Source organism: Nelumbo lutea, chromosome 1, assembly GCF_056320005.1.
Source record: "Nelumbo lutea isolate HS-2025 chromosome 1, American lotus-T2T, whole genome shotgun sequence".
NCBI classification, from domain to species: Eukaryota; Viridiplantae; Streptophyta; class Magnoliopsida; order Proteales; family Nelumbonaceae; genus Nelumbo; species Nelumbo lutea.
In genome coordinates, this window is record NC_142684.1 from 161,560,904 (window position 1) to 161,574,459 (window position 13,556).

A 13,556-nucleotide genomic window follows, 5' to 3' on the forward strand; every position below is an offset into this window, starting at 1 on the left:
CAGATCCAAATAAAGATTTAGATCAAAGAATCCTTTCGTGATAAGATTAGGAAGCTAATCCAGGAAGGTTATAAATTGTGTTTTAAAATATAAAAGAAAGGGAAAAATACCATATTGTAGGCCCATTGTTCATTTAAATAGAAAAAAATACTATCTAAATTTTTAATTATAATTTGAATAGGGAAATGGTTTTTTTTTTTCAATTAGGTCGAGCTTCGGGCTCGGGCTCGGGTTTTAGGCTTTTTACCAGGGCCGGGCTTGGGCCCAAGTTATAGGCCCGTTGGTTGGGTCGGGCTCGGGCTCGGGCCTAGTATATTTTCATTAGTGGCAAGTGAAAGCCCGGCCCGAGCCCGAGCCCGACCCGGCCCGGCCCATGAACAGGTCTACCGAGAACAAGTCAGGTAATCAATTCCATTTCACCCTAAAACCACTTTTTTGGCAAAAAAACGTTGATCTGGTTAGCAACCTACTAACCCAGGTGGTCAAACCATCAACCTAAACAATGCTTTTTGATGTTTATTTATTTATTTTTTATTTTTAAGTCATAATGGTCCATCCAACCCGAGAACCAGTCCCATAACAGTTCCTTATTCGGTCCGGTTTTAAAAAACTCACTGAAAGCAGAGAAAACTTGTTCTTATTCTTCTTGCGTAACAATGTTTTGTTTTCCATTGTTGAACCGAAAACAATAAAAAGAAAAAGTGATGCAACCAATGAAAAAATGCAAGATGGCTCCAAGTTGGAAAGAACATAAGGGCCATTTTGAATGAGAGAGAGAGAGAAGAGTGGTGAGTTGAGAACAAGCTTGAAGCTTTTGGCATGAATTGGAAGGTGTAAAAGTGTGGTTAATTGATACGAAAAAGGGGAGCGGAGGAAATACAATGAACCATATAATAAGGTGATTTCATAAATCAAATTAAAGGGTATTTTGTGTATTTAAAAAAATTTAAATAGTGAACTGACAAAACGGAGGGTCTTTATCCAATGTTCAAACTTCAAAAGGGTGTTTGATGCAAAAAAAAAGTGAACACTAACACTATAGTACAAGGGTATTTGTAATTTATCATTTTTAGTTTTGGATAAATTTGTTAAACTACCCTTATGATTTAGCTAATTAACTAAGTGTACCCTTACTATTTGAAAATTGATTAGTGCTACCCTAATGTTTCTGACAATTGACCAATACTTCCCTTATTGTTAGCACACTTTAACAAAAAGATAGAAAAAGATTATTTTACCCTTTATTATTCTTCAAATTTTCAATATAAAATAGGAAAAAAGGGAAAGAAGTGATGATTCATCAAACCCTGTTGGAGCTCTTGGAAGTAGAAAGTCGGGATTGGACCAGAAAGTTGGTTGTAGGCCAAATAAAGACTGGAGATTCTTGAGTTGCCTTAGAAATCTAGGATAAGACCCGAGAAGCTAGTGTTCCATATGCGGAGTATTTCGAGGTTCTAAAGTTTTGTGATGAAGTAGGGGATGGAACTATGAAATTGGGGATGTCATTGAAGTTGAGAGTCTTCAGGTATGGGAGATCATTGATGGCCTCTAGGATCTGGAACCAGAGATGGCTGAGAGTAGGAGACTAGGAGGAAAAAAAACAAAACAGAGAAAAAACACTTGCTGATCCTATCGGAAAAGCTGAAAATGCAAAGCTTTGTTCGTTTCTATACAATCGAGTGGTTTCAAAAGTCCAACATTTGCAAGTCAAACAAGAAGCCAAAACAATATTTTCCCACCTGTCTCTTGAACTCTTCCATTTCAAAACTCTTCAACTCATAAAACATCAACCTCATTCTTCAACTCACTGAATTGCTGGGTTGCAACTTGGTATTTGGCCTCAAGCATCTCGATCTCAGTCTTGTGAGCTAAGATCTTGAAGTTCAATGATGCATTCTTCTACTCAAGCATAAGACACCATTGCTTCATGGATCTGACCTCTTGGATCTTGGTTATTAATAGAAAGGATTTATTGCCTTGAAGTTCTTTCTTAGCTTGAGGTGAAGAAGAAAAAAGGAGGCAAAGTTAGGGTTTTCACAAAGGGAGAGAATGAAGGTGAGGGAGAGTTCCTAAACTTGAAGAAGAGATAGGCGCTGGTTTCTAGTTTCTTCCATTGAGCCTTTCTTGAAAAGCAGACAAAAGCACCATTGCTATCCCAAACGGAGGATCTCAACATGAATACTAAGATTCAGAGAGAGAAACTTCTAGTGGGGAAATATATGTTTTACAATGCAAATCATTACCTTCAGAAGTCCGACATTTGTAGGTCAAACCGATTGGATTATTGAAGCTGAAACATCCAATAAAGATATAGAAAGCTTTGCTAGATTTGGCAGAGATCAGTGGAAGAAAATTAAATTTTATTGGGAGGACGAAAAACACAGGCAACAATCATCGTTTACTTTTAAGAAAATTCACATAGTAGAAGCACCTTGGTTTCCGAACTATATAGCTCCGGCCTACCAATAGGGTTTCGTTGGTGGTAGTTCTCTGTTCACCGTCAAGAAGATGATGAATAGAGATGAAGATGGAGGAAGGTGAAGAAGAGGGGGGAGAGAGAGAGAGAGAGAGAGAGAGAGAGAGAGAGAGAGAGAGAGAGAGAGAGAGAGAGACCTGATGGGAGGTGGAAAGGGTCAATACTAGTTTGTCGCAATTGTGACGAGAGTTGGAAGAGACAATGAATAGTGTTTTTTTGATTCTCTTGAAAATTAATCTGGGATGAGGGGGGGGTAATATTGGGTTTTAAAAGAATTTTAAACACCATGTGGTCTCACGTGTATACTGGTTTTAACGGAATAATAACGGATGCTAACAGTGAGATAAGTATTAGTCAATAGTTAGAAACAGTTGGGGTAGCGTGAGTCAATTTTAAAACAGTAAGAGTATACTTAGTCAATTAACTTAATCGATAAGGGTAGTTTAACAAATTTATCCTTTAGTTTATTTTATTTTATTTATTAATGTATTTTTACTTCATTTTTACCGGGGCTGACAGAAGGGCCGCAACTCTCTCTTGTCGACAACCCCGTTGTCTCAACTCTCAACTGTGTTTAGCAGAACCCTGCGGCTGACTGGGCGCCTTTCAATCTCCATTTCTGCTCCAATCTTTCTTCGAATCCGAAGAGAGAAGATGCATAGTTTGTCCAATGGGAGACCAGCCGACATGGCCCAGCTTCAATCCACCCTGCAAGCAATCGAGCAAGCTTGCATTTCGATTCAGGTTTTGCTTATTCGTGTCCCTAATATCTTCATTTTCACTTGCAAAAGATTAGTATAGTCCTAAATCAATTAGTTATTATGTTATGATTATCCATGCGTAGGTTCGTCCCCTCCCGGTCGTAGCGTTGGCACTTGGAAAATGTTTGAGTGATTTTATTCAAGTTTGTTGCTGAGATGTTGAGCTCTAGTAGTTGCACACGTATATTCTTTATGTTCCGATCTATTGTTTTGTTTCTATGTAGAGTTGATCAAGTTTCGAGTGCTGTATACCTGTTGTAAAGGATCATTTATTGTTTAACAGATTCTGTCAATCTGTTATTGGGATTAGTGATAGAGCTCTTTATCCTTATCAGAATTCTAGCTTTATCCACTCACGTGAAGTAAAGCTGGATGCGTAGAGGTAAAGTGCCTAATGTTTGTTTTGAGCTTATTCATCCATTTCGGGTGTTGTGGAGGATTATTTAGTTGTAACTTACTATTCCTTCTTATAGACTACAAGAGAAAAATATAGTAGACAGAGAAAAAGGATATAAAAGCTGTCAATTCCCACACAAAATAAACACATAAATTGGCAAGAGAGTTGAGGGTCTTGATAAATTGGAAGTTGTGAAGATTGGCTCTAATTCTACAGATACATGATGATGGAAAGAATGCAGGGATGGAAAATTTACTGTAAATCCTTTCATACAGCTCTAACAAGAAATCAGTTGGATGGCTGTATGGTGTAATCTGATCTGACCAAGAGTGGAGGCTTTTGCTTGGTTAATCGACCTGGACAGCATACCGGCACTGGAATATTTGAAATCAAGAGGTTTTCAGTTTCCAAATAATTGCATCATGTGTAAGAAACAAAAGGAGAGCATGAGGCATCTTTTTTATTTATTGTTGTGTGTGTGTGTTGGGGGGGGGTGCTCAGTTCTAGAATTTTTTTTAATATATGGAGACCAAGTCAAAATGTTCCATTGGAAATATTTTTGAAGTAGCCTAAGGTTTCAGGTAGTAAAAAGGCTAGAATCTTATGGAGTATCATATCATTTGCAGTCTGTTGGGGTGCTTTGAAAAAAAGGAACAGGTGCGCATTTGAGGATAAGCGTAGAACAAGAAGGAAGATAATTACTGATATCTGTTTGATGACATTTTTCCATTTGGAGTTGAATGATGTTAGTAGAGAGAATCTTGGGAACAACCTATGGTCAATTGTGGGCTTGATCATTGGTAATCCTTGATATGCTTTTGTAAGTTTTGTTTATCTTGAAACATGCTTGTATTATGTGGTGAAAACTATTCAATGTTGCATTGTAATATTCTTCTATTAATGAAAATTTACTTTTAGAATAAAAAATTATTGAGAAGTAAGCTATTCTGGGTAAGGACTTTACTGTCTTGAGGTTATTTTTGTAGAAGATCTGAAGTTATGTATAGTAGTAGTAGTGGTAGCATTACAGAGAATTTGGGTTTGTTGCCTTCATTTCAATCACCAGATCAGATCTGAGGTTGTAAAAACTCTATCTAGTTAAGCTTCAATAGCTTCTCCTCCGGAAAAGTAGTATTTAGAGACAGTAATGCTGCACTTTTGTATTGTAAGGTGCCAACCAGCTGGTCGTTGCGGAGACTTGGGATCGAATCCTGCCTGCACCTGGGTTGGGGGGTGGGTTATGGGTTGGGAATGGGCTACCCCCCGTTGTGTACCCCTTCAAAAGATATAAAAAAAATGGTGCACTTTTATATTGATTCTGGGCTTTTGGGAAATGGTGATTCTGTGTAAGCTTATTGACTTTATCATGAGATTTGTATGTTGTTCTCCCATTGGATTTGAGTGTGTTTTCATTGAGAGGGACTCAAATTTTGATAGGTTGAGTGAAATATTCTCAGGATAAGAAGGAATTAGTCCTTTAAGAGTTTGGATGCTTGTGCAGACTGCAGAGCCAAATATTCTTTATCAGAGTTATGTGGATCCTCAGGCTGAGGAGTATGAGAAAGTTGTCAGTTTCCATGTGAAAGATGTTATAGTTTTTGGGGACAGGATGGCTGTTGAAGATGAGGTCTAACTAGGCCTAGGGGTGAATTTGTAAACCATCTTTGATCTAAGTGATGTTTGGATGGTCCTATTGATAGAAGTCTGAGGGAGGAGTTGGCTGTGGCGAGGGGAAGTTTCTCTTATCCTTGGGTTATTGGTGGGGATTTTAATGTCACTCTGTTTGCGGAGGAGAGAAGCTCTAGAGGGAGAAGATCGAGGGATATGGTTCAGTTTGCTGATTTCATTAACAGATTTGAACTTTAAGACTTACCCCTTCACGGTAGTCGGTTTACTTGGACCAACAACCAATATTTCCCTACCCTTGTGAGGCTGGACAGGTTTTTGGTTACTTTTAATTGGGAAGATATATTTCCAGAGTTTAAGCATATTGTCCTTCCTAGGCCAGTTTCAGACCACATTCCAATTCAGCTGGTTTGTGGTGTCAGAGTGAGAGCAAAAGTCCCTTTCAAATTAGAGAAGGCCTGGTTTTAGGATGCCACTCTTGTTCATTTGTAGAAGTCTGTTTGGGAGGATCTGCAGGTTGTGGGTACCAGTTCATTCATTCTGGCAAAGAAATTGGGGGCCATCAAAGAAGATTAAAGATTTGGAAATTGGAGAAAAATATGAGTTTAGATACTAAAAAGAAGGCTCTCCTGAGTACCATAAAGGAAATCGACTCAGCTGAAGAATTGGGTTCTATTTCTGAGGAGCATAGGCTAAAAAGATCTCGAGCAAAGTTTTAGTTTGATAAATTGGCAGTGTTAGAAGAAATCAAATGGAGGCAAAGGGCTAAAGTGGCTTGGCTGAAAGAGGGGGACAAGAATGTACACTTTTTTCCACAAAATGGCAAATGCCAGAGCTAGAGCCTCTGTAATTACCAGGCTGGAGGGAGAGGGCAGGGTGGGTGTCTCTGAGACTGATATGAAGCTAGTGGCTACTAGCTTTTATAAAAAGTTGTACAAGGAGTCTTGGTTCTTCAGGCCTTTTCCTAGGTCCATTTCTTTTAATCAGTTGAGTGATGTGCAGTCATCTCTTATTGAAAGATCCTTCACGGAGGAGGAAATAAAAGCAGCAATCAAGTTGTTGGCTGATGAGAAGTCTCCAGGGCTTGATGGTCTTACAAATCTTTTCTATATTAAATGTTGGGATGTGGTGAGAAGGGCATTCTGAATGTTTTCTAGGATTTCTATGAGAGGGAATCATTGTAGAGAAGTCTGAATACTACCTTTATAACCCTCATTCCAAAGATTGAGTATAGTGAATATTAAGGACTTTAGGCTGATTAGTCTTCTGTATAGCTTCTACAAAATCTTAGCTAAAGTGCTTGCTGAGATAATGAAAGGGGTCCTTGGTAGTGTTATCTCAAATAACCAAAGTGCTTTTGTTTCGGGTAGGCAGATGCTGGACCCTGTTCTCATTGCCAATGGGCTCATTCATTCCAGGAAAAAGGAAGGTTCCCCAGGGCTGATATTGAAAAGGCCTATGATCATGTGAACTAGAGATGTGTTGATCTTGTGTTACATCAGATGAATTTTGGGCAGAAATGGAGGAATTGGGTTAAAGTTTGTATCGCCTCTCCAAAGTTTTCAGTCTTGATTAATGGACAGTCTGCAGGCTTCTTTGATAGTTCCAGGGGTCTTAGACAGGGTGACCCCTTGTTTCCTCTTCTATTTATATGTGTAATGGAGATCCTCACTCTATTATGTAAGAAGGCTGCAGCTTCAGGTGAGTGGGAAGGTTTTGCAATTGCTTCGGGGGGAGAGAAGGTGAATATTCTTCAATTTGCAGATGATACGTTGTGCATTGTGGATGGGACCCTCCTCAAGAGGTGACAGACATTTTCAATCCTAACTTCTTGAGGCAACCAAAGAAGAGAGGGAGAATAATGTGGAAAGCTACCAAAACGGCTGTTTCTTGGGGAGTTTGGGAGGAAAGAAATAGCAGAATTTTTGCTGGAAAATCTAGAACTTTGGAAGAGGTCATTGACAGCATAAAACTGAGGGTTGCATTGTGGATAAAAACCTTAGACAGTTTTCAAGTTTTCTCTGTAACTGACATCCTAAGGGCATGGAAAGAAATAGCACAATCCTCTAGAGGCAGGGAAACTCTAAGAGTTGACTGGAAACCGCCATTCACCTTAACAAAGTAAAACTATTTCGATGGAAGCTCTATGGGCAATCCGGGAGTGGCAGGAATTGGGGGAGCAATTAGAAATGCAGAATGCAAGATATTGGCTCTATATTCAGGGCCAATTGGTATTACAAACTTATCAAAGGCTGAGTTACTGGCTTTATTACAGGGCCTCTGATTGGCAAAGCAGTTGGGTTTTCATTAGGTGGAAGTGGAAGGGGACTCAAAAGTTGTAATCTCTTGGGCAAGATGTAATAGACATGTCCTATGGACCCTCACGCATATCTTCAGAGAAGTGGAAAGATTAGTATAGGATATAAATGCTGATTTGAGGTGGATCAGGAGGAGTGCAAATGGGTTAGCAGATACTTTAGCCAAACGAGGGGCTGCAAGGCAGCATCTATATTGGGCCTCGTTGTAACTTTGGATGTAATCCTTGGGGATGACTTTTGGGTCATTAGTCTGTAATTAACTCCACATATTTTAATTAACGAAACAATCTTTATTGCTGATTAAAAAAATGATGCAGCAGCAAAGAAGCCAAGATTGGATTTTTTGAATTTTTATACCCCTGGGATTATTCTTTTTATGCACTCATAGATCCTCACAGACTTTCATCCCCCTAAAAGTCATCCGAAAATTTCACCTATTTGAACCTTAGATTTCATGGTTTTTGAGTTTTCTTCCAACTCTAGATTTTTTTGTCTTTTTCACGCCGGATGTACTCTAAACTTTATCAAAATTGTTAGACTCTTACAACTATCTAGGAATACAAAATTTCATTGAAATATCCTCCTTGGGTTTGTCCCTGATATGATTCTGAAGGTTTGTATCCTCCTCATATGGAATCAAGTCAATCAACTTATGGTAAGGGATTATGAAGGTTTATGATGAATACCCTCTCTTGAGGTTAGAGATTTGATAGCTATGATCCAGTATGAGGATTGTTTTGTGTAGCTAAGTCATCTATAGTAACTAAAGATCTTGAAGCAAATCATGGAGAAAGTTGGCCAGAGAAAATCGGTGAAGGCGGAAGCAAAGAACTTTCTATTTGAACTGCTAAGAGTCAATGGGAAACTGGCCTTAACGTAAGGGAAGCAAAGCTATTGATGGTGATATTGGTTGGCACCAAATCATTGAATTGATTTGCAAGCTTTCTAGAAGAAGTGGTTTTTTCTAGTAGGGAGAAAGACCTGAAAAGAATGTTGGTGGAAGATCAAATAAAGTATGTTGTGGAAACATGGAGAAGTGCAAAAGGAAGATTCATAACTTTACAAGAGTTCCGTGACCTAGGAAGAATGCAGATGGTCTGCTTTGCAGAAGGTGGGAATGGTCGTGGCTGAAAGTTTATTTATGATTCAGTGTAGGAGATTCTGAACCTATGGTTTAAAAATTCACTGAAGCCAAGAGTTAATGTAAAGGAGTTGGGAGACGTTCTCAGTGACAAGGTTCAGGGTTATACTCAGGATGGCCTATTGGTAGTAAATCCTATTGTTAATTGCAAAAAAATGGTGAATGTTGAGGAGGAATGGGCTAACAAACTAGTGGTTGAAGCTAAAGAAGTTGTCTCTGATTGGAAAAAGCTAATTGACATCATAGTTAAGGAACTAAAGCTAAAAGTGATGGTCATCATGGTTCTCAAGGCGCCAAGGCGAGGCTAGGCGACTGGGGGGGCACCTTGTCGCATAGTCACCTAGGCGATGGATTTTTTATGTTAAAAACATAGATCCTAGGGAAGTTCCCTAGGTACCATAACCATATTTCTTTAATAATTATTCATGATTTTCATAAGAAAAGTATAAATTTCATATTAAAGTATAGAAAATCAACATCTTCATGAGAAGAAAAGGAAGAAGGAAAATAAAATTCAAAAAATATAGGGGCTGAACCCTTATTTTTGTTATAGGAAAAGAAGAAAATAAAAAGTATTGGTAGTAGTAGTATGATATGACCCAGAAATTTGACACGCAGTTCACAGACTTACAGCAGCATTCACACACTCGAACATCAACAAAAGAAACTAGTATTCATTCAGCAGAAAACATTAACTGTTGGTTGGTTCTTCGAGAGACCGCCGGCTCTCCCAAACACTCACAATATTCTTTACTCAAAGAAAACATACCACCCCCATCCCCCAAAGCCCCTTCTTATACTCTACTGATAGCATAACTGACTCCCTCTATAAATGCCCAGCTGGCCTAGTTATAAATGCCCAAAAACTCTTCTTATTCATAACTGACATAGCTATAAATGCCCCAAGACTCTCCTTATTCCCTCCATCTATAATTGCCCTCATGTGATTAATTGTTCAATTATTTTCCCCCCTTAGCTGATTGTTGACCTTTCCTCTTCCTGGCATTAATTGGGGCTTATCATAGTAGTAGAAGAAGAATATATGGAAGAGGAAAATGTGCTGATTAGATCAAATTTTTAGTTCTTCCTTACTTATTGGTTCAGGTTTTTAAGTCTTTGAGGGTTCAATACAGCATTTAGCAATGTTTGTGTTGATTAAAGCCTAATAAATAAGAAAATAATAAAAAGAAATTAGTATAAAAACACACAAAATGATTATTTTAGCTTAATAATGTCTATTTTATAATTATAATCTCAAAAAAGAATGAATAAAAAAGTATTTTATGGTAGGAAGTAGAAAACTGTTAGGCAATTAGGTGAGGTGAGCCTCAAAGGGCGCCTTGTCGCCTAGGTGTCACCTTGACAACTATGATGGTTATTTTAAGTTTTTAACTCCTGAGAAAGGAAAAGCTTTATTGGATCTGGTTGAGGATAAAATTGAAGTTGCAGCAATGAGTTTCCAGATTGAGTTAGGGCTCTCTCTGTATCAAGATGGTGTCTTGTCTCTAACACAAAAAAAATTGATTTAGTAGATGGTATGGTGGTGAGAGTGATCAGTCAGCCATTTCATCTTTGGAAGCAGGAGATTTTGGAGTCAATTTCATTAGTTTGTAATGGTCGTTTAGGTGGAGTCTTAATGCTGGTATGGGGAACTTCTGGACCAATAAGAAGATTTGGAGACTTCATAAGAAGGAATAATCTCATGACCCACCTTTGGTTTGGTCTTGGATCCTGCTTTACTTGGTTGAAATTTTATGAAAACTTGGGCAACTTCCTCTTCAATGGGGAGTGGGAGATAAATTGGAATGATGTGATTTAGGCAGTGTTAGTGATCTCTTTGTCTGACCATTAACCGATAAAGAATGATTGGTTTAGGTAGGGTTAGGGATGTCCAATCTGTGTGTTTAGGCAGAGTTTGGGATGCCCAACTATAGCCTTGACTTTATAACAAATGGCAAAGAAAGAAAGAATTATTTCTGAATGCAAGTTGGGGTGTTTTTTTGGGTAAACTAACAACCACCTCTGCTACTCTATCCATGTATAAGATAGTATACATTTATTAATGTACCTCAGACTTAGATTCTAGTCGGATTGAATGATAAATCATTCGAAATACAACAATGGTCTGTGTCTCGCATGGATATGAGGTTGAGGATGCAGCATTTCAAGGACCCAACCATGGTTTGGGATCAGTAGATCTGGTGGCATTTGAAGAGACCACCTTGGTTGAGAACAGCGGGTCAGTAGAGGGGGATGAAGGTGTTGAAGTTGCTGCAGAAATCGAGGAAGGAGAAAAGCTGGGAGAAATAGGGGAGACAGTTGTTGGCAGCATCTTGGTGCTCAGGGAGAGAGCAATGTTGGTGACTTTCTTTCTTTCATTTTTTTTTTTTAGGAGGTGAAGGTTGGAAGATTGGGTGTTGATTTGGGTTGAAGGGGCAAGACTTTGGTTAATGGAGAGACTTGCAAGAAACCATGCGGATTAAAGAATCCCAATGTAGTGCATGTAATGAAAATCTTTTCTAGGCTGAAGCTTGGTTTGGTGGGGGCAGGACCTACTAAAAACTACAAATGGGTCTATAGGAGAAGAGGAAAGAGAGGCATTACGACTCCTAGAGCCGATTATAGGGGGTGACAATGAAGGATCAACCTTCGAACTCCCACTTGGGGAAGAAGATTCAAGGCAATAATAAAGTGAGTGATATTGGCCCTGATACTCGAACATTCTAAAGATGCAAAGTAATGAGATTAAGGATAATGTTTCAAGATGCGTGACTTTTCAAAAGCTAGTGGACAAGGAGGTCACAATTGGTAAAATTTTGGGTTTGTTTTTTTGGGGTGGTGAGGAGATTTCTAGGAGAGCCTTTGAGGAGTTGGAGAGAAAAAAAAGGGGAAGAGAAGCTGAATAAAAAAGCGTTGGGGAGAGGAGGCAAGGCTTGGAACGAGGATGCTTCAGACCAGGAGGACGAGTTCGTGGAGGAAGATTAAGCCTTGTGCCAGGCATTTCAAGGCTTTTTTGTTCTTTGTTTGAGTCTGTCTGTCAAATGTCAAGTCTTTGGTTTTTAAGTGGTGTGGTTGCATATTTGGTTTTGTTAAGGTCTTGATGTCTGTTTGTTGGGTTCATTGGTCGTGTCCCTCTTTTGGGTGATTTCTTATCACCTTCTTGTTATCATTTTTTTCCTTTTATCCTTAAAAAATGAATTTATTTGAAGCATCAGAGTTTGATTCACTTTTCTGTTCAGGCCATTTGAGTTTGAAGTAATTGAATTGGAAGTTGAAACTCAGATCAGATATTAGAGTCTCGAGTACCATTGACAGCCCTAATGGTGGATGATCTGCTCCTTTTTGAGGGCTCATTAGATGTATGCTGGATTTTAATTGTACATCTTTTAAAGGGGTCAAATTTAGATGTGTGGCTCCTTTTTATGGAAGCTGTGGTTCTTTTATGTTCTGTTTTATTATGTTCCTTTCTTCCTCATTGCCTTTGTATACATATTGTATACTTTCTTCTTCCCTTTCTAATGAATTATTATTACTCACAGCAAAGGAAAAAAATGGTAACTTAAGGCTGTAGAGGCTTAGTTATCATATTCCCTTTGGCATCCATGCTGAACCCCTTGTTCTGTTGGATTCCTAGATCTCCTGGTTTAGTGGTTGGTACTCTTGTTAGAGTGTCACAGAACAACTTATTTTAGGGTACTACTATTTAGGTTAAGGATTGCAGATTGCTCTTTGTATGTATAGTGCTAGGCAGGCCTATCTTTCTGTATTGGGGTTTGTCTGCTGACTCTGCTCCATTCCTCTTTTATTTGTTTAACAAAATATCGTTTTCTTTTATCTCTTTCATCACTAAACTTTCGTTTAGTCACCCAAAAAAGAATTTGGGCATGTTTATCTCAACCAACTCTTAGTGTTTCCCTCACAATCTCTATGTATTCTTTCATATTGTGTCATGGTGTTGAATTCAAGGTTAGAATGAACTGATTAAATAGCAATGATCAGATACACAGCTTCTATATAATGCTGAAACTTGCTTTGAGAAGTGCTTCACATCGGTGCTACTTCTTTTAGGATTTAAAACAACCCCCTCAAGGCACCTTCTATTCACCCACACATAATGCATATACTTTCTAGCAGAATATGTAACATTGGTTCCTTAGTTTTTTAATTCCCTCTTAGGGTCTAAAAATACACACATTTTATTGTTTCTTTAATTTTTTAATTCCCTTTAGGGTCTAAAGATACACACATTTTATTGTCAGTATTCTAATGCTTTTATCTATTTTAGCAGATGCATATAAATCCTGCAGTAGCTGAAGCAACCATTTTATCATTACGTCAATCTCCTCATCGTTACCAAACATGCCAATTCATTCTTGGTAAGTACATGCAATTAAATAGTTTCTACGATATTGTCTTATGCATCCCTATTTAAAGAAGTTAATGGATGACATCATAAAATAATCAGAATTATTACATATTTCTCTGCAGTTTTTTTTTAATTTTATTTTTTGCTTGATTTCTAGGACTTAGGTTGTCTATTAACTTTGTGGCCGAGCAAAGTATTCAGTCCTTGGGGTACTTTGGTTTGGAATTTGGTGCCTTCCGGGGGCCCTTGGTTCATTTAATGGGGAAAGAGGAAAGAACTTTGTGGCTGAGCAAAGTATTCAGTCCTTGGGTTACTTTGGTTTGGAATTTGGTGTCTTCCGGGCCCTTGGTTCACTTAATGGGGAAAGAGGAAAGAACTATTATTCACCGGTCCAGTTGAGCCAAGGTTATGGATGGATGGACCAGAATTTTCAACATTTTTTAATGTCTGGGAGTAGATCATTTTCAACAC

The 13,556-nt window shown here is 38.4% G+C and overlaps 1 protein-coding gene across 4 annotated transcripts in view; it reads left to right on the forward strand.

Moving 5' to 3' along the window:
* The first annotated feature begins 2,981 nt into the window (after nucleotides 1-2,981).
* Nucleotides 2,982-13,556, forward strand: part of LOC148878782 (exportin-4 protein) — a 156,895-nt gene continuing 146,320 nt past the window's right edge. For 3 of the 4 annotated variants that reach the window (XM_088960146.1, XM_088960144.1, XM_088960145.1), the window contains exons 1-2: nucleotides 2,985-3,220; nucleotides 13,008-13,095. Coding sequence is in view for 2 of the 4 variants with exons in the window: in XM_088960144.1 (XP_088816270.1) it covers nucleotides 3,131-3,220; nucleotides 13,008-13,095 (178 nt within the window). In the remaining 2 variants the exon portion in view is untranslated. Of the gene's footprint in view, nucleotides 3,221-13,007; nucleotides 13,096-13,556 lie in introns of all 4 variants that reach the window. The other variant, XM_088960143.1, reaches the window with a different exon arrangement.